This window comes from Gopherus flavomarginatus, chromosome 2, assembly GCF_025201925.1.
Source record: "Gopherus flavomarginatus isolate rGopFla2 chromosome 2, rGopFla2.mat.asm, whole genome shotgun sequence".
Taxonomy (NCBI): domain Eukaryota; kingdom Metazoa; phylum Chordata; order Testudines; family Testudinidae; genus Gopherus; species Gopherus flavomarginatus.
Genome location: NC_066618.1, coordinates 160,965,018 through 160,986,761, shown reverse-complemented (window position 1 = coordinate 160,986,761; position 21,744 = coordinate 160,965,018). Strand labels below are relative to the sequence as shown.

The window sequence follows — 21,744 nt, the reverse complement described above, 5'->3', positions numbered from 1 at the left end:
CCTCTCAACCCTCAAGGGGCAAGAGAAGAGGATGTTCCCTGTAACCTATTCCGCCCTTGACCTCTTTGCTGAGGCTGAGTGGAAAACATGGCGGTGCTTTTCGTAAGATGGACTCAGAGCCACCAACCTCAATGCCACATGGGTCGCTGAAGACCGTTAGATGGCAATGACTTGCACTGGATTCTAACCAGTGACCAAGAGGTACTTTAAAAAACTCAGTATCCTCTTGGCTAGCCATTCCTTAAGTTCAGTGTAACTTTTAAGAGGACTATATTTTATTTGTATGCATTGATGTTGTTGCAGTGAGAGTCCCTGGATATTAGAGAGCTGAGGTGCGGGAGGTCATATCTTTTATTGCCCCAGCTTCTGTTGATGAGAGAGACAAGCTTTTTATTCTATTTGTGAACTTCTAGCCATAATCTAGATAGGCAAGAGTGGTAAATATTTCCTTTCTGCGTATAAAATAGCCACTCGGGTCTTCACTTACCCTAAACTGGTACTGCTAGGGCACCTCTCTGTAGCTATCCAATGATCAAGTCATTCTTTCAAGGGATGTTCATTAAGGGTCTGATCTAGAGCCCATTTAATCAATGGGAATCTTTTCATTCATTGTATAGGCTTTGGATCCGGCCCTCATAGATGGGATAAACCAGTCTATCTGTCCAGTTCAGTTCTGGCACTCACTTCTAGTCTTCATCAACAAGCATGACTCCATTCATTGGCTCAGAGAATTAATGAGCCACTCTCTGAAGTAACCTTTTAGAAGACAAGGCAGCCTATGAGCGGCCAGCAAATCGGACCACAATGATATTATTGTTTGTGGTTCCTGAGATACTGCAGAGATGGGTGCATGAGAAAGCTTGGACAGAAGTGCACACCATCTGTATGGAACATCACTCTTCAGTGCTGGAAATTAGAATAGGCCCTTGGCCATATTTTCTCACCTAGAATCCCACCAACTAGATAAAGCCTACCATGTCAGCAGGAAAACCTCATTCATTTATAAAAAAGGAACTAGATGGTAAGGAAGATTTAAAATTTGCAGAACATTGTAAGAGGATAGGTTCCCCTGAAATCTTGCACTTCCCATCCCGAGTCCCAAATAGTTATGTCTGAAACAGATTATATACTATAACCACCACCTAGTCAACAGAGCCCAGTACAACATTGTTAAAAGCTGTAACGTAAACAGGACTTAACAGTGTTCCTCCTCAATGTGGGGGAGGACCTGGACAAGTGTAGCTAATCGGTACATGGTTAGCTCCTATCAACACTACAACTTTTGATCATGTTGTAACCAGGTCCTTTGAACTGGTTATTGTTACCATCTAGATAGGGCGCTAGGAAACAAGTGGATACATTCTCCAGGCTTTGATCTGACATTCTGATGCTCGGCAAACACCCCCTCAGCCCAAGGCATGGCATTATGCCGAACACTCACTCGATCAGGCCTACAGATAGTTCCACCCACAGTCTAGCTAGTGCTGGAATTTAGACCCAGGAAGCAGTTATATTTGCTGATATCTAAAAGCTGCAGCCTTTAAATATATTTAGTAGTGAATCCTATATTAAGTGAAGGGGCAGAGTTAAATATTTTTAAAAGGATGTTTTTGAGATACTTTAAAAAAACCCACCAGGTGTCTACTCTTAAAAATTATAGTAGGATCCTGTTACTGTAGCCCATAAAATTGCTAAGTATATTTACACTATATTTAGACAACACAAGGTGGCGAGACAAGCTATTTGAAAAGCAGGCCGTCAAAAGCATATCCTTCACTCATGCTTTTGTGGAGAACACAAACTTCAGAATGAATTCAACAGCTGCCAATGTCTGGTGAAGCCTTTGAAGAATATTTGGGACTTAGAGTCTCATTTACACTAAGGTTCATTTTACCCCACTCTGGCATGGAAAGGGGCCTTAAAGCCGGTATAGGCTACATTTCCACCTGCTTTTAAGGCACCTTGACATTGCCAGAACAGTGTCAAGGGGCCTTAGTGTAACTGAAAAATCAATCCCATGATGCAGAGATTGTTTGGCTTAGATCATTCTTCTTCTACCCTGGATCAGTATCATTTTTCATGATAAATTAGCAGAAGAATGGGCAAAACAGTGTGTCTAGGGGCAAGGAGTCAGGACTGTTGGGCTCTTTTCCAAATGTTTCGCCTCCATTACTGTGATTTGAGTGATTCACTGAAAAATCCGATCCTCAGCCTTTCTTGCTTCGTTACACCATCTGCAAAATGGGCATCTAGGACAAAGGGGCATTGAAAAGCTGAATTAAATGGTTATAAAGTGCTTGGAGATCCTGGTGTGAAAGGAACTAAACTGGCCATGCCTTACATTTTCCAGAGTAGCGATTATTGCCACCCAGCATATGTATTTATAAACACTTATTGTTCCTTTCTTATATGCTTCCAAGGAAATCCAGTGCTCAATGCACAGGTGTATTCACAGACATACACTGATCTTCCAAGAACAACTGGATTTACTCCCCCAGCTCCCACTCACCTTGTTTAATGCTAGCAGGGCCTTAAAAGCATCCGATCAATTTCATTGTCTGTCCAGAAGCCATGCCACTACAAATAGCCTCAGTTACACACTCCACAATCATGGTTAGTCCCAAGCTACAAATCAAGCCACTAATGTGGATCAGAGAGCACAATGCTTCAAGCTTTATCCTGAGTTTAAAAAATGGAACCCAAAATAATTTCTAAAACCTAGATAAAACATAATGAGTTAAACCCACCTCCCTGAAGACAATGGAGTTACACCCGGGATGAATTTGGCCATGTGTATTCTAGAATGTGGGTGTACACATAGCCCTACCCAGGTAAGTACACATGTAAAGATTGCAGTAAATAGATTTACCAATTCCGTTTGCCTGTCTTTTCATTCACTAAGCTCAGCATTTACAACTATTTCACACTACTCCATTTGTCACACACTACTAGAATTTGGTTAGCCACACACCTGCCACGCTTCCACTCCAAGACTGTTGCTTTTTAACCCCTTAGTGGCATGCTGCTTACTACTACTACACACAGGTAAGAGTGATCAAGTGGAGAGAGGTGACGATTCTCAGCAGGGAAGATTTATCTGCCTTTCCCTTTTAAGGTTCACAGAGGTGAAGAGGTATTCACAAACAAACCCAAGCCACAGGTCCCTGCTCCTGTAACATCAATGAGACGCTGTCTGGGTATTTAGACTATGCAGAGTTTCTTTTTCCAGGAGAGAAAAATTTCCCTCTATAATATCCACTCACTGTAATTTAAACTTCCCAGTAGAGCTGAGCAAACACTCCTTTCCTAAGTTCGGAAAGCTGAGTATTTGCACAGCCAAGGAGAAGGGGCAGCAGGCTAATTCTCACAAACCAGCCGCACATTAATAGAGCTGCTCTGGTATGTGCATTTTTAGGATCACTCCCAAGAAATGATCCTTTGAACAAATCTCAAGGGTAAAAACATGCCAGGAGCACAGAAAATATCTGGCATGAACAAAGAGGTTTTTTTGAATGGTTGAAAATTTGCCCTAAGATAAATTTGTTCTTTCTAGCCTAGTGTCTCACCATTTTGTTGCAGATCATCCATCACTAACTCTTGGCTGTGACATTTCAGCCTCTCTCTCTCTCAACCCATCTGTTGCATGACAATCAGTCTTCCGCATAGGACCAGATCACATACCCCATTGATAGCTGCTTTCATTGATAGCTAAAAGGGGGTTCCAAAGAGGATGGATCTAGATTCTTCTCAGTGATACCAGATGACAGAACAAGGAGTACTGGTCTCAAGTTGCAGTGGGGGAGGCTTAAATTGGATATTAGGAAAAAATTTTTTCACTAGGAGGGTGGTGAAGCACTGGAATGGGTTACTTAGGGAGGTGGTGGAATCTCCTTCTTAGAGGTTTTTAAGGTCAGGCTTGACAAAGCCCTGGCTGGGATGATTTAGTTGGGGATTGGTCCGCCTTTGAGCAGGGGATTGGTCTCCTGAGGTCCCTTCCAACCATGATATTCTATTATTCTATGAAAGTAATGGGACAACTCAGTACCAGTGGGTGTCAAGAGTTCACCATTTGGCTTACAGCACGGGGCCTGGATTCACCAAGCCATGTGTACTGGAGACACAATGTCAGCAGCAATGTGTGTAGACGATACCCCATTTGTTGAGATAATTAGAGCTCTTAGCCATATATAGTCACAAGTTTCTCCCAATCCCCAGTAGAAATGTCCAGCTTCAAAAGGAGCTCCACACAGGCCTGGTCTACACTGGAAACTTACTTCATCATAGCTAGGTCTGTCAGGGGTGTGAAATCCACACCCCTGGAAAGATGTAACTATGCTGGTCTAAACTCCCGATGTAGACAGCACTAGGTCGACAGAAGAATTGTTCCATTAAACTAGGTATCGCCTCTCAAGGAGGTGGATTATCTAAAGTGACAAGAACCTCTCCTGTCACTGTAGCGAGTGTCTACACTGAAGCGCTGCAGTGAACAGCTGTGCTGCTGTCACGTTTTAAGTGTAGACAGAGACATCTGCTGTCTGTCATGTACGGGACATGTATGCTATGAGGGCACTATGAGGAATGCTAAAGCATCAAGCAGCATGGAGGCACAGCAGACAGAACGAGTTGTGTCCTGTTTCCCTGCAGCCAAAAACCCTTTGTCATCTCTGGGCTGTGCTCTCCACATGGCCAGCTTTCCCCTACTACTGGTTCTTGTTGGGAACCAGTAGGGAGGAGGAGAGTTGAGGGGCGTAATGGCCAGGGAGGAACAGGAAAGGATCCAGCACGGCATTCCATGGCATGGGCTGCAGTGGGGAGCTGGGTGGCAGCAACGGGAAGGTAGGTGGGGCGATGGAGCGCTCCCAGGGGAACAGGAAGACGAGCTAAGAGAATGGAAAAAGGTCTCCTCATCTATTTCTCGGTGCCGCTCACAGATAACTAATATCAGTGTGGTAAGAGTTAAAAAGCCAAATCTCTCATGATGGCAGGAGTAGGATCTAGTGGTTTGGACAGGGGTCTGTGAATCAGTACTTCTGAGTTCCATTCCCACTTCTAACACAGACTCCTAGGTGGCCTTATGAAAGATTTCACCTTCCCATGCCTCGGTTTCCCCATTTGTAAGAGGGATAATAGCTTCCCTGGGGAGTTGGGAGGATGAATTATGCCATATTAATCAAGCACTTTGAGATCATCAGATGAAGAGGGCAAAGGGCTATTATAATACCGTTTTGCCATGCAGCATGAACCAGTGGTAACAGTTTAAACAGCTGTGCCTCAAGGTTTTGTCTGTAACCACCAGCTTTTCCATAATACAAGAACCCCCACACTACTGAAAGAAGGGGATTTAAGGACACTGATGCATGTAACTGAAAAGCTCTGGGGAAGGCTCCTTTTGTTCAGCTGCTAGAAGAATTATTGCCTCAAAAGCAGCAATGAGCAGGTATATTCTTTCATGTCAGGATGGGGTCGGAAGGAGCAGGGACGAGAAGAGACAATCCTCAGACTATGAAAAGAGCTGTAATGGAAAAAGTCTCTCTGATCATATACACAGACCAACCTTTTACAGTCATCTCTGGAAAATTTCATCCTCTACACTTTACTTGCAGTGTTTCCAGATTAGGAACCCAAGGGACATTTCCCAATAAAAATAACATTTGTTAGAGGGATATAATGTTGCTTCTGAAGAGTGTAAAGATTTTGCCCGTTTGATTTTAGGAACCTATTTCAAATCCTCAGCTGGTATAAGCCTGAATAGCTCCACTGACTGAGTCCCACTGAAACAGAGCTACACCAATTTACACCAGCTAATGATCTAGCCTTCTGTATTAAACCTAAATAATACTTTACAGTTCTAAAGTGTTTATCCCAGGAGGATCTCAAGGCACTTTCCAAACAAGCAATCTTCCTTACCTATCTTACAAGGGGGCTGTGGCATAGGATATCCATATTACAGATGGGAAAAATCTGAAGCACAGAGAAGTTAAAAGTCTTTCCCAATGGTCACATAAGGAGGCAGTGGCAGGTCTGGTAACAGAACTCAGGAACCTTAGGACATGCCTACACATGCAATAAAAACACCTGTGGCTAGCCCATATTAGCTGGCTTGGGCTCGGGCTGTAGGGCTATAAAATTGCAGCATAGACATCAGGGCTCAGGCCGGAACCTGGGCTGTGAGACCCTCCCACCTTGAGGAGTCTCACAGCCCAGGCTCCGGCCTGAGCCATGACATCTACGCTGCAATTTTATAGCCCTGCAGCCCAAACCTATAAGCCCAAGTCAGATGATACGGCCCAGCCACAGGTGTTTTACTGTGATGTAGACAGCCTTAGATTAAAATATTTAGCAGTGGCACCATCTGATAATTCATAGGATTAGCACGCAGAACCCACTTATACCAGAGAGAAACTTCACTCTGAAATGGACTGGAGTATCACTGTATAAGGCATGAAAATCAACCTAAGAAATCTGGGACTTCTACAATAAATCCTGACAGTGGTGTAACTGAACTCATTCACGTAAGCAGGTTCCATTGTACATAGCCACCCAATCGTTCTATGCATTCATTTAGGAAATGCCATAGTTATTAAGAATTAGGCCTTTCTATGAGAGAAAGATGCACTGGATTTGTTAAAGTTGTAGTTTTAGAGCCCCTTATTTTGGCTTAAACCAAGTTTATTTTGGTTCATCTTAAATTGATTAAGAATTGGTTTAAATTAAACTAAACTAAGGCTGTCCACATGGGAGGTTTGCATTGGTTTAAAAAGTGATTTAAGTTAAACTAGTGGAATTTTCCCACTTAGACCAGGCCGTGATGAGCCTACTTAATAAACAATTTCAGGCTACCAGAAAGCCCAGAAACCTTCCAACTGGAAAAAGTGGATTAGTGGGAGAAGACTGCATCAGGTGGGCTAGATGTGAAAAAGTAGGAGTGTCCAAAACAGTTTCCTTTGGAGAATCTGAGCAAGATGTGCAAGGTTCCCAGACGTGCAATGGAAAAGCAAAGACTTTCAACATTCATTCGCACAGGCATCTTGACCTCCCTGTTTCGGATCTTATGACCCTCTGATCTCCTCACCTTTGACTTGAAACTATGTCATACCAGCTGCTAACAAGATAAAGCGATGCTTAGCGCCCTCCGGGAGGGGAGGGGAAGGAGGAGGGAGAGAAGGTTAGATATTTAGCAGCTAACTGTTACTGAAAAATACCTTTGGAATGGAATTTTTAAAATTCATTGCCGATCACCCTTAGCGTTGGTCTGTGGTCCTGCTGTAATAAAACAGCAGAAGACAGGACCTTCCAGCATGCCCTGACCTCTCAGAGGGATGTGATAAAATGGGTTTGGCTATGCACAGTAGGAGCAATAGTATGTTTTTATCCTACTTAGGAGCTGCCAACAGTTCAGGCAAAGTAATCTGCAGGAGGTATGAACACATCAATATTGGGCCAAATTCTCAGCGAGTGGAAAGCAGCATAACTCCATTGACCTCAACTGAGCTACGCCAGCTGGTGCACCAGCAATCAATTGCATCACTGCTAGCAGGCGAAGGAGAGGGATTTTGAGAGCTAACCCTTTCTTCTGTCCTGCCTTTGAAAGGTTTCATGAGATAGTCCAGGAGTCAGCAACCTTTCAGAAGTGGTGTGCTGAGTCTTGATTTATTCACTCTGATTTAAGGTTTTGCGTGCCAGTAACACATTTTAATATTTTTAGAAGGTCTCTAGTTACATATTATAGACAAACTATTGTTGTATGTAAAGTAAATAAAGGTTTTTAAAATGTTTTAAGAAGCTTCATTTAAAATTAAATTAAAATGCAGAGCCCCCTGGAATGGTGCCAAGACCCAGGCAGCGTGAGTGACACTGAAAATCAGCGTGCGTGCTGCCTTTGGAATGTGTGCCATAGGTTGCCTGCCCCGAGATAGTTGCGTGCACCAGCCAAAGCTCAGGCTTTTATCTCCCTTTTTGGCCTCCCTCATGCTATAATTAGAGGTCAAATTTTTCAAGTCTAGGTGCCTACACTTAAGACTCTAAATCCATATTTAGACACCTAAATAAGAGGCCTGATTTTCAGAGGTGCTGAGCTCCACTTGGAGCTCCAGGTGAAAGCCAGACCACTTTTGCAGGAAGGCTCTGCAGCCTAGTGGATAAGACAATAGACTGTGACTCAGGAGATCTGCATTCTATTGCTGGCTCCGCAACTGATATTCGGTGACACTTCACCTCCCTGTACCTCAGTTTGCCCCAATTTACCTCCTTTGTGAAGTGCCTTGAGATCTAGAGATAATGATCTGGATGATGGGATGGATTGCAACCTCAGCAAGTTCACAGATGGCACTAAGCTGGGAGGAGACATAGATACGCTGGAGGGTAGGGATAGGGTCCAGAGTGACCTAGATAAATTGGAGGATTGGGCCAAAGAAATCTGATGAGGTTCAACAAGGACAAGTGCAGAGTCCTGCACTTAGGACCAAAGAAACCCATGCATTGCCACAGGCTAGGGACAAGCTGGCTAAGCAGCAATTCTGCAGAAAATGACCTGGGATTACAGTGGATGAGAAGCAGGATATGAGTCAACAAGTGTGCTCTTGTTGCCAAGAAGGCTAACTGCATATTGTGCTGCATTAGTAGAAGCATTGCCAGCAGATCAAGGGAAGATCTATTTGGCACTTGTGAGGCCACATCTGGAGTATTGCGTCCAGTTTTGAGCCCCCACTACAGAAAGGATGTGGACAAATTGGAGAGAGTCCAACGGAGGGCAACGAAAATGATCAGGGGGCTGGGGCACATGACTTATGAGGAGAGGCTGAAGGAACTGGGATTGTTTAGTCTGCAGAAGAGAAGAGTGAGGGGGGATTTGATAGCAGCCTTCAACTACCTGAAGGGGGGTTCCAAAGAGGATGGAGCTCAGCTGTTCTCAGTGGTGGCAGATGACAGCAGATGACAGAACAAGGAGCAATGATCTCAAGTTGCAGTGGGGGAGGTCTAGGTTGGATATTAGGAAACGCTATTTCACTAGGAGGGTGGTGAAGCACTGGGATGGGTTACCTAGAGAAGTGGTGGAATCTCCTTCCTTAGAGGTTTTTAAGGTCTGGCTTGACAAAGCCCTGGTTGGGATAATTTAGTTGGTATTGGTCCTGCTTTGAGCAGGCAGTTGGACTACATGACCTCCTGAGGTCTCTTTCCACCCTAATCCTCTAGATTCTATGCTTATTAAGTCATAAATAGATGCAGCTAGTTACAAGAGTCATCCAAATTATCCCACCATGTTCAAGCCTCTAATAGAAAGAAAGGGCTGGATGCGTCATGGCAATAGAGCTGGACTAAGGAGCTGATTCTGCAGTCTTTCCTAAGGTAGACGTGGCAACTTTCCATTGACACAAAAGGAAGAATGATTTTGTGGTAACCGCATTGGCCCAAGATTACGGAAATGCGGGTTCAATTCTTTCAGTCCACAGATTTCCTGTGTGATCTTTGGCTCAAGTGATTTACTCTCTCTCTGCCTCAACTGGTAATGTTAATAATGTTTACTGACATCAGAATGGGGTCTTACAAGAACCTAGACAGACTGAGGGTACTCAGCCTGTGGTAGGATCAGGCCCCTAAAAGAGAAGTTCCATTTTCTTGGCAAACACAATACGCTTAAGTCACCAACTCTCCCCTGCTATTCCTAGGAGGGCTGCTACTGTTCTTTAGCATGGATGATCCAAGAGCCTCAGAGATCAGCCAGGCTGTAGAGAATTTGACTTATTTCACACCTTTTCCTGCTCCTGTGGGATCTTGTTAGTGACTCACATTTGCACCATTTAAACTGCTTAAACTTTGCTTGGAACGTATAAAATGAATCAAAACCTCAAAAGCAGCAGCAAGTCGGAACAAACCAGGCCTAAGTTAACCCAACGTGTTTAACTCATTAGTCAAACCTCTGCTTTTCCATTAGCTAAGCACTAGAGCTCTAAATTTTATGATAATATCGGAAGCATCCCCGAGCGAGATGACCTCTGTCTAGACTGATGCATGTTTTCCTCCAGCCTGTGTGCAAATAATTCCCAGGTTGCTATGGGGAAGCAAGCATCTGCCAAAGCCATCTCTGATATTCCAGGATTTTGTATATCCTCCTCTATAAACAAACAATGGTGCCATTGAGCTGGTCACTGAGAGTTCCCTGTTAGGATACGAAAGGCCTCATTTCCCTTCTTACTCATTTATAGGAAGCTGCTAAGGGGATGGTGGTGGGAAATGGGAGAAAGCCACTGTAGCAATTCCTCGCACATCTGCGACGCCTTTCACAAGACTGTCTCAAAGCTCTTTAAGCGTTACCCAGCTGAAGTACACAGCAGCTCCGTGAGGTAGGTCAATAGCGTCGGGTGGGGAAACAGATACACAGATGATAAATGGAATGCCACCAATATATTTCCCCTCTGTCATTCTGCTGCAAAGTGGACTGTGGCTAGGGCTTCTGGCCTGGGGTTTTCTTTCCACTCAGGTGCGAATGCCAATGCTTACGCCACTCATACTAGGAGAGTGTGGGCCGATGTACTCCTCTCGTGGCTGGTCCACACAAAAGGTTTATGATTCTGCCACAGTAATCATTTTAGGAGGCTAAATCCTTAAGCTCAAGCAGTAGAGGCCCCTGCTTTGGCAGTGAAGGTCATGCATTCAAACCCCACGGTCTGCTCAAACAGGGGCAGCTACATAGTGCCACCCAATGTGGAGCCTGAACCCATGAGCGTGGCAATAAGAGTCACTCAGACAGTGACTCAGAACATCAGACAGTTTGAAGAGTGCACAGGTGTCTTCTAGCATCCCCTTCATCCTGGAGAGCTTTCCCCCTCCTTCACAGACTCATCCCATGCCACAACAGCCACTACATTTGCAGCTCCGTGACTAGCTTCCCAGGTGACTGATTCCATAATGCAAATGGCACCCTCTTCCCTCTAATGGCCCACACAAAGAGACCCCCCCCTTGACACCACACATATACTGGGAGGATCTGAGATTACTACAGAACTAGTGCACGTGGTACCTCCACTAGGCCATGCCCTACACATCCTTAAACAGAAAGTGCTAAATTTCTTCACCAGCTGCATTATATTTACCATCCTCCAATGGAGCAATCTGTAGGAACCAAATGTTAAAAGGTTATTACTAGTTATTCTACAGCAAACAGTCCTTTGAAGAACCTTGTTTTAGAAGTGCCTTAAAAAACACCCCATATCCAGTATTGTTTCAGGCTGTAAAATGTGTCCCCAGCCAAATCAGGACTTAGCCACAGAAACCACTCTGTGGTGTCTCATATACCACAGATTCCCCCTTATACCTAGGCTAGGATATAACTGTGGTAATTGGATGGGATCTGCTGGCAAATGATGATGAAGGGTGATCCCTGTATTTGCGTATTAAAACACTACAGCACTGTAAAGAGAGCAACTTTGCACTGAGTCATCACTAGTCGTTTGCAACCTGAAGACACTCAAAATCCAAGGTGGACAGAATTATTTGCTCACCTAGCTCATCCTCTTTCCACTACAGGATTCTTCCTGGCAGTTTATTCTCAAGGAGTCTGTCAAGTCTAGTTTTAAAAAATGACTCACGCAACAGAGCTTTCACCATTTCCCATGGGAAACTATTCTACGGCCTAATAGCCTAACCTCCCAGTTAAGAATTTTTTCCGGATGTCCTGCCTACACTCGTTAAATTTCCTCCCAGTACTCCTAACATTAATCCTCAACTCCTTCAGACACTCTGCAGAGTTATTACAGCCCTTCTTTCATCATCCTTTAGCCAAGCAGCACAAAGAGCTCTTTAAATATTGCCTTATAAGTCAATCCACTCAAACCCACAACTCTTGGAATCTGCTCATGTCCATGGACACCTCTGTTGTACCCAAATGTGACCATAAGACCCCAAAGAGAAGCCAAATCACAACTATAGAAAATGGCACCCAATAATTCATAGCTTTTAACAAATAAAGAATTCATCTAATTACAAGGACTGTATCACATATGTTGTGTCTTTCTGATTTGATTCGCAATAATAGGCAGATATAGCACCTGATCCAAACACTGTGGGAAGATTTCCATTGGGCATTGGATCAGTTCCTTCAAGTTATAAGTGCATTTACCTCTATTTGGTTGAGAAACGGCTTGTCAAACTTGAAGCCAGGGATCCTCTTTTCACTGCAAACGACTCCCACGTCTTCTGTGTGTTTGCAGTCTGTGACGCCCCAGCCGTTTGTGGTACATGCTGCCAGTGTCACCTCTTTACCAGTACAGTGGACATTGTCCATCCAGATTTTGCCTGAAGAGGAAAGAATTGAAAGGCTTGAGACATCAGTGAGCAAATCGCAGAGTTGGTAAACCTAGATTCACTAATTGATCTAAAATGAGCCTGACATACCAGTTCTGCTAAGCGTGTGTTCCCCACAGTAAATCCTGTCAAAGGCAGGTCTAAAATCTTTACTTAAGATTTAAGGTATTTATAAACCAGAAACATAATGGTTAAGTTGAATAAGGTACACGTTTAGAGTTAGATCCTGAGCTGGTGTAAATCAGCATCGCTCCATTGAAGTTAATGGAGCTATATCAATTTTGAGGATCGGTTCTTCAATGTCCAATAGCAACCACTCCTGCATTAAGATACACAAGCCAAGAATTCCCAAATTGACTAATGAGTTGGGGGGCCCCCCCAAGCAGAGACATCTTACAGGGGCCTAGTTTTCTGACAGTGCTGAGCACCCACCCTCTGAAAATCAGCTCCTTTTAATGTGTCTCAAGTTGGGAATCCAAAAATCAAGTCAAATTTTCAAAATCTTCCCCAACTTAGGTATTGAAAAAGCTTAATTTAAAACATGAAGCATATAGCGTAGTTGTTTCAGATAAATACATGAAACCACACTGATGCTGTGCTCAGAGAGTTCTGCACTTTGCACATTGTATCTGAGTCCCACCGTAATGAGTGTACACGAGGCACCGTGTCCTGCTGCAGATAGTCCTGTTTCGCAATGTGGAACAAAACCCATTTTTCTTGCATACCATCCCCTCCGCCATTTGCATCAGCACATAAAAGGAAAGGCAGGCAAAAGTGATTTTAATCAAACTTCCTTGTGGTAAAAGCTAGCTTCCCCTGATGACGGCCACTTCAGAGCGTCTGGTGTCAGTAGGTCTTCTCGGCTCAGCTGATTAGAGCATGGCTTCCAATTGCACATGCCATGAATCAGTTGTCTTCATCCAGGGCTTCTTGCATCCTCTCTAATATGTCAAATCCTGATTAAACTTCCATTTGGAGAGAACTCTGAGTTTTGATTGAATTGGGTCTGTCATAAACAGATAGTTAAGGGTTAATGTCTCTTTTACCTGTAAAGGGTTAAGAAGCTTAGTAAACTTGGCTGACACCTGACCAGAGGACCAATAGGGGGACAAGATACTTTCAAATCTTGGTGGAGGGAAGTCTTTGTTTGTGCTCTTTGTGTTGTTGTTGTTCGCTCTTGGGACTAAGAGGGACCAGACGTACATCCAGGCTCTCCAAATCTTTCTGAATCAGTCTCTCATGTTTCAAACTTGTAAGTAATTAGCCAGGCAAGGCATGTTAGTCTTACTTTTGTTTCCTCAACTTGAAAATGTTTCTTTTTGCTGGAAGGATTTTACCTCTGTTTGCTGTAACTTTGAACCTAAGGTTAGAGGGGGGTCCCTCTGGTCTACAGGAATCTGTTTACCTTGTAAAGCATTTTCCATCCTGATTTTACAGAGATACTTTTTACCTTTTCTTTCTTTAATTAAAAGCTTTCTTTTTAAGAACCTGATTGATTTTTCCTTGTTTTAAGATCCAAGGGGATTGGATCTGGACTCACCAGGGATTGGTGGGTGGAGAGGAGGGGGATGGTAAATTTCTCCTTGTTTTAAGATCCAAGGGGTTTGGATATGTGTTCACCAGGGAATTGGTGAAGTCCCTCAAGGCAACCGAGGGAGGGGACGAAGTTTTGGGGGAACAGAGAGTGCCCCAGACACTGGAATTCTGGGTGGTGGCAGTATACCAGAGCTAAGCTAGTAATTAGGCTTAGAAGTGTCCATGCAGGTCCCCACATCTGTACCCTAAAGTTCAGAGTGGGGAAAAACCTTGACAGGGTCATTTTTTAAATGTGTATTTTGGCCCAAATTTCAGTGGGTGCCTAATGACTTGGGAGGCCTGGAATTCCAGGTGCCAACTTGAAACACCTTAACAAGGCCTGACTCTCAGACAGCTCCGAGCCACGACTTTCTGAAAAATGTGGCCTTCCTTAAGGCATCAACAAGTTGGACACCTAAAATCACAACCCCCATCTCAACACCATGGCCACACTCTCCCTGCAGTAGCTGATGAGGGTGAAAAAAAAAAATAAATAAAAAACAGCGTCACATGAAGTCTACCGGCCCCACTCTGGGCTCTGCATAGTGCCCATCCCTGGAATCTTTAAGGGGCTGATTCTCAGAAGCACTGAGCATTTACAGCCCCTTGGGACTTCAAGGGGTGCTGAGGCCCTCTGAAATAAAAATCAAGCTCTGCATGCTTAGCCCATGTGTCAGACCACAGGGAGTGTCCCACATTTGGGGAATCAGAAAGAAAGATTCCCCCCCACCAGCTGTAACAATCCATTCTGACACCTTTAAAAGTGAGATGTATAAGACCTCCTAGGCATCAGTGCTACCATGTTCCATATGAGGGATATCAACTGTTTCCCCAGGCCCTGTGCCAAGACTATGTGAATGGCCATGGCAGAGTGCAAGCTCTCACGGTGGTCACATGGAAGGAATCTCCTCCTCTTCCAGTTTTGAGGCTGCTACTGAAAATACCAGGGTAGCCTCTGAAACTGCTGCATTCCCTCCTCTGTCTCCTATATATCCCCCTTCGCCGTAGCTTCAGAGGGTGTGATTACACCACAACCAAACACCTGTGGCTGGCTCGTGTCAGCTCACTTGGACTTATGGGCCTATAAAATTGCAGCGCAGATGTTCAGGCTCCAGCCCAACCCCAACAGCAATTTTATAGCCCAATGAGCCTGAGTCAGATGACACAGGGCTGCTGTGGATGTTTGATTGCAGTGCATGTAAGCCCAAGGTTCGAACTCAGGCTCATGCCTAACCGCCTTCCATCTACACACAATCGCGCTGACCCAGGGTTCCAGGACCTTGTGGGGGTGGAGAGGCCAAGCCTCAGTCAAGCTGGGATCCAGGATTCAAGCCCCGTGTCTTCAGTGTAGATGCAGCCACAACAACAGACACATGCTCTAGGAGTCTGCCAGAAGCATCCAACAGGTGGATGTTCTTTGTCCTCTGGACAGTCAAGTTTGGTGGACAGTCAAGTTTCCCCCCCTGCATCATGAACAAAGGGCTACAGTGGCTACATTTTGGGTGGGCACTAGGAAGTCTGGGATATGATTGGTTGGACTCAGGCCCACATGACACCATAACCCCAGGTTGGGACCCAGGCTTCAACAACTCCTAGCCAGGGGTTAGGAATGATGTAAATGCTCATGCCAAAGCCTAACAAACCCAGGATCTGATAACTGGAGTTCTAACAACCCAGGCTCACATTGCAATGTAGACAGACCCTGATCCACAAGTGATAAGAGACAGGAACTTAAGGCTACAGGAATAAGTGCACTAGCCGCCCGCCAGAGACTGGAGTGGGCATGCGCTGTGCATTGCACAAATGCAGCTGCTTTACTGCATTTGGCTGGTTGATTCACCATATCCTGGATCCCACAACCATGCTCCTCCTCTCTTCCAGACCAAGTCACGCTCAGATCCACCCCTACCCCTACCTCACAGCAATGCAGAAATTGCCCTGGTGAATCCCAACGCCAGGCTTGGGCTCCCTGCGGCACGCAGAGAAAGAGCACTCACTTTAAGTGAATCAGGGTAATTTTTGTTTAAAATGTCATGGCCTCTCCCTTGGAAATCTCCTGCTGTACCGTGGGAGCCAAGATCCACAATGTGGGACAACATTTGAGGTCTCAAATTTCTCTCAAGTCAATTTTAAGCTCTGCTTGCTTTTTATGGGTAATTTTATAGGTGTGAGCGTTAAAGAATGGTGTTAAACTATGGACCAAATTCATCCCCAGTGTAACTGCAGGGAGTGAATAGAGTTACATCTAGCGTGAACCTGGCTTTATGCTTCAAGCTACCAATTATAAAATATTCAGTAGGCAAATATTTACTTATGGTAGATAAGACAAACATACAGTTATTGAGGCTTATGGAACTACTAAACCCCAAATATGCTTTTAATAATCAATTCCTACATATAACAAACCAATATTTGCCTTCCTACATCTTAATTCAAGGCATATTTGGAAGCCCCAAACTGAAGTGCGATTGGGTTGATGTCTCGTCTGTAACAGTCCACTTTACATCCAAGCCATCTATAGGCAATATCAAGGAGGAGAAAAAACAGACAGACAGTTTCACGTAAGGTTCGGCCTGATGAGAACTCTTCCCCCGCCAGAGCTAGTATGTTAGTTTCCTGAATGATTACTATAAAAAGTGTGTTTAATTACATAATTAAAAATGCTGGCTGGGGGTCTCACAGGCTACTCCAGAAGCCACTCAAGATGAACTGCTGCTTCTGCAAAATTTCAGTCTGCCACCCGCTTCCTACCAGTAATAGACAGTCCCTTATAATCTGAAGAGTCAAGACACAGGGTGGGAAGATAGAAGAACTATTATCCCCATTCCATAGATGAGGAAACAAGAGACACAGATTAAGTGTCTTGAAGAAGGTCGTACACTCGTAGACCACCAGATCATATCATCTGATCTCCCAAATATCACAGGCCACAGACACCACCCAACTCCTCCACACTAAACCTGACAACTGAAATTACACCAAATAAACTGAGACCCCCGGGAGACTAGACTATGATGTGCCACAGGTAGACAATATTAGGGAACCAAGGTGCACCAATGCCTAAGACCCCCGCAATGGCAGGGAAATGGTTAAGTGAGAGATGCCCCAAGAACCCTGGCAAGTGACTGGCACCCACACACCGCAGAGGGAGGCAACCCCTCTTCCCCCTCAAGGTCACTGCCAAACTGAACTGGGGGACAATTCCTTCCCAACCTTACCTATGGCAATCAGTTAGACTCTGAGCAGGTGAGCAAGAACCAACCAGCCAAGCTGCTGAGAGAGAATGCTCAGTGTCCTGACCCACCCTGTCCAGTGTCCCATCTCCAGCCACGGCCACTCATCTTACTACAGAGAAAGGAGATCAACGATAACCACGACCCCTGAATAGACTTAGGGGAAAATATCCCTTCCTGACCCCTGTAGGTGGCTGGCCAAAACCGTGAAGCATGAGCTTTGGGGAACATAAGCTATAAATCAGAAGTTAGCCCCAGGCCTGCTGAGCCCTGCCCCCTATCTTCACAAGCTACCTTGAAACGTCACAGAGGGGAGGCCTCTAACAGCCAGAAATCAAACCCACATCTCTTGCACTCCAGTCCCAAGCTTTAATCACAAGACTTCCACCCAGCCTCTCCCAATCTGAAATTTCTGGGTACCCTAAATCTCAGTTCCATTAGCACCAGCAGTGGTAGCCTGGGAATGGGGTCTGAGTCAATTCCTCTTCTCCAAGAGGTGGCCCCCTCTAGGCCAGCGCTGAGCCACATCCTCAGTCTGTTGTGTTGAAACATCAAGGGCTTTAATCTCCAGTTGGCTCAATCGGGCCCCTCTCAATAGCACTAAACTCAACTCAGACCTGCCTACACTGACACTTAATTTGTGGCTAGATGGGATGTAAATCAACCCCACAGTAGCCTACCATGTGCCAAGTGTCCATGTGGACCCTGCTACCACGCACTAAAAGCTCTGTAGTGTGCGTCGATCTACTCCGCTTTGAAACAGGAGCAGATTAAAGCACACAAGAGAACTGTTAGGGCACAGCAGCAGGGTCCACCCGGATACTGGAGTGCGCTACAGGCTAGCGCAGAGGAGATGTACACCCCAGCTTGCCATGAACTAAGTGTTCATGTAGACAAGATCTTGCATTTATTTTGTTTCAATCATTTGCCACTGGAAACCCCACCATGGTGTGGGCACACACAGGGGATCAAGGAAAGCAGAGTGAACGTAAACACAAAGGTGGGCCGTGGAAACCGGGCAACTTTACCTTCTCCTTTTCCATACTTGGAGCTTGACACCCAGGACACAGCCTCCACATACCCCAGCTCTTTGCACACCACGTTAGCGGCGTGGATGGAGAAGTCGTCGTCGCACACTGTGCCCCACTCCCCGCTGTAGAACACTTCCACCCGCCCCTCGTTGTGCTTCCGCTTCTGCCCGGCCAGCCGCAGCTGAATCTTGGGGACGTTGGCTGGCTGCTGGGGGGCGTGGTATTCTGGAGGGGGTTGCTCAGGGTAGCCGGAATAGTAGGGCCAGTGCTCATACTGGGCAAGGCCCAAATGGCTCAGACAGCTGAAGAAGAACAGCCCGATAAACCAGTGGTTACGGTTGAAACTCAGGCATCTTCCCATTTTCGGCCCCTGGGGTTCTCAGAGCCAGCTCCTCTCTTTAGCAGCTGCTGTTCAGTGCAGGTAGGATGCTGCGTGGATTGGCTGAAAAGAAAGAAAAATCTGTGTGAGAGGTAAAACATGACAACAATGGGGACTTATTTTTCTCTCAAACAAAGGGACCTGACCAATGGAAGGATATGTCCAAGTTGCCCCCTCCTGGTGTTTTAGTGAAACATTTCAGAAATCAAAAGGTCTTGGGTTTGTTCTGCAGGGCAGCGGAGACAAACATCAAAACCTCAACATGGTGTGCAACAAAGAATTCCTATTCTCCAGCCAGCTCTAATCTGAAAACAATTCTTTATCATGTATAATGACTAAAGCAGACTAACCTAGTCAACAGTCTGACCGAACAAGAGAGAGTTTCACCATTTTAATTCTGTGGCCATCTGATCAAATGCACAATTAATAAAAAGCCAAATTCATCCTTTAAATGGTGGAAAAATAGAGAGGAAAGGAAATAAAAGAATGTGGTCAAGAATGGAGAGATTTACATTGCAATTTGAGTTTTCCTGGTTCCCAATATTATGACATACGACATATTTCCATTACTGCATGTCTGGCTTCATCTACGCAGAATTACTGTATGTGACCATGCACAGGAATCATTTTTAATGTAGATTTGTCTGACGTTTTCTGGCCTCTTGGTAATGTTATAGCTGAACTCCAGCCCTAAGTCAACTAGATAGAAGTCCAGCGGTTAAACTACTTCTACACACTTGCAGTGAGTGAAGGTTCAGAAACTGTTCACTTAAAGGTAGGAGGAGTTATTTTCTGGTTAAGAAACTTGAGCCAGACGTGGTGCTGAACTGAATGTCAGTTCATTTCCTGTCCCAGCCCTCAGATATTCCACATTGTCATTCATGCAACCAGCACATGGAGCAGTCAGAGAGTACACGTGTAGGTTAGAGGCTGAATAGTTTCCAAATGAAGCAATGCCAGAAAGCAGTGGGAAAAAGCTCCCCAACTCCCCAAAGCAGTATTGTTCCCTGGCAGCAGCTAAAACACAGGGAAGGAAAGTCACCAATACACATGTCTAGAATAGAATATCAGTCAGTATGTGCTAGGTCTGTGCTACCCCAAAAAGTGACAGAGACACGGACACAGGGAAACATGGATAAAGTAGCCTTCCAAGCGGCTGAAGGAGGCTGCGTGATCTACTGGACCAGAAGTCAGGAAACTTGGTCCTATTCCCAGTTCTGCCACCGCACTGCTAAGTAGATCAGAGGCAAGTCACTTCCACCTCAGTTTCCCCTTAAGTAAATGGGGATGTGATACGGACTCTCCTTTTGTAAAGTGCTCCGAGACCTTTGGATGCAAAGTCTCTCTCTCTTTCTCTGAACCAAATGCAAGTAACAAAGGTGAGTGCATTTGAAACATCCCTATTCATCAATGGCACAGTGGGGTCATAAACTATGGTTCAAACTAAACTGGTTTGGGGAAACTAGGGGGAATAGAGTGCTACAAAGTGCTGGGTTTGGGCCAAATCTTGATCTTGTTATCATCATGGATTCCCATGAACTTCATTGGGCTAAGATTGATTTCTAGGCTGTCGTACGGGATTCATCACTGTGGTAACTATACACCTCACAAACACCCCATGAGGTCAGGAAGCATTATCCCCATTTCACAGATCAGGAACTGAGGCACAGAGAGAAAAGCAACTTGCCCACAATCACAAGTGGTGTCTGTGGCAGAGCTGGGGGTAGAACCCAGATTCTGGAGTCCGAGGACAACACCTCAAGCATGTGACTTTTCTTTTCTTCTGGCAATTCATTAAGGGGGTTTGCCAAAAAAAAGTAGAGTGAAATACGCGTTCTGACCGAACTTAAATGTGCCTTTTTTGCATATACAAAAGGCTCATGGGGACCAGATGCTGCATAAATCACTCCCAGCACATATCCACTGCTTTCAGCAGAGTTATGTTGGGACAGCACTGGATGGCCAGGTGAATTATGAGTTTGGTTTGTGTTCTTGGCTCCTGCCAAAACATCTGGTGTAAACAGCTACCACAGCCCACATGCTGACATGATCCAATAAGGCAAATCTTAGTGCCTAAAGTCCACTTAGGCAGTTGGCTAGCTCAGTGATAGGTCCAGGACAAGAACATTTAAAAGGAACAAATGGCAACCATCTGAATTAGGTAAGTTAAGAGCACAGTACACAGACTTATGGCTGCATCTTCTGAAGCCACCAAAAACATCCTATTGAGGAAAATATTTACAGCAAAAGGCTCATCCAATGCTATAGCTGAGATTTGCAAAGCCATCAAAAGAATTGGGACTCCCCTGAATCTCAGTGGGAATGGAGCATTTTAAATTCCCCAGGCAACTGAAAATCTCCCTCTATTTCATAAGATGCTCCACTTGTGCCAGCACTATTTAATACCTTTGTACTTTGTCAAATCACTCTCTCTTAAGCACTCTGATCTCCCTCTAAAGATCTCAAGACACATTAATGATTTAAGCCTCACCCCCATGTGAGGTAGCTAGGTTTCCCCATTCAGGGGAAACAAGCACAGAACATTAATTTGCCCAAGAAGTCGGTGGAAGAGCTTGGAAAAGAATCCAGATCTCTGGACTTCTTCTCCTGTGCTTTAAACCAGAAGACTCTTCTCTGTCTCATTAACTCATGACTTAAGATTTGATCCCATAAGACACTGATTCAGGCCTTATCAGGACTGGGGTTTTATCAGTCATGAAAAGGGATGGAAGGAAACATACAACTATTTTTCCTCACAATCACGTCATGTCTTTAATTCCTTGAGAGAATTCAGCAGGTGAAGCAAATATACTGTTTGCCTCCATGAAGCCCTGCTCATTAGCTGTTAACAAAAATCCCTTTTTAAAAGTTGTTCATATGAACAATAGAGCAACTCAAACATGACCAGAAATATCATCATCTCCTTGCTGCACAAACACCATCTTTTCCTCTGGAGTCAAAAAAAAAATCAATTATTTCAATAGTCACTTTAAAGGAAATTTGAGTCCCTTTGTACTAAGGGTGTCAGTGATGCTCCATTCGGCTTGCATGCAATAGTGTGTACATTCAAAGAGAAGGAACAGCAGACATTCTGATTGCTATTGGCTGGGTTATTTCACAACAGGGATTAGGGAACAGCTGCCATTCACCAGCCCAAGAAGGTACCACATTAAATTGTACACATTGTGTTCTATATTCAGTGCCCCGACTCCTTACAGAAAAAACA

The 21,744-nt window shown here is 44.8% G+C and overlaps 1 protein-coding gene across 1 annotated transcript in view; it reads right to left on the bottom strand.

Moving 5' to 3' along the window:
• Nucleotides 1-21,744, bottom strand: part of LOXL2 (lysyl oxidase like 2) — an 88,450-nt gene that overhangs the window by 54,911 nt on the left and 11,795 nt on the right. The window contains exons 2-3 of the mRNA XM_050939955.1: nt 18,137-18,581; nt 12,116-12,291 (exon numbers count right to left, since the gene is read on the bottom strand). Of these exons, the coding sequence (XP_050795912.1) occupies nt 12,116-12,291; nt 18,137-18,500 (540 nt within the window). The 5' untranslated portion in view covers nt 18,501-18,581. The remainder of the gene's footprint in view (nt 1-12,115; nt 12,292-18,136; nt 18,582-21,744) is intronic.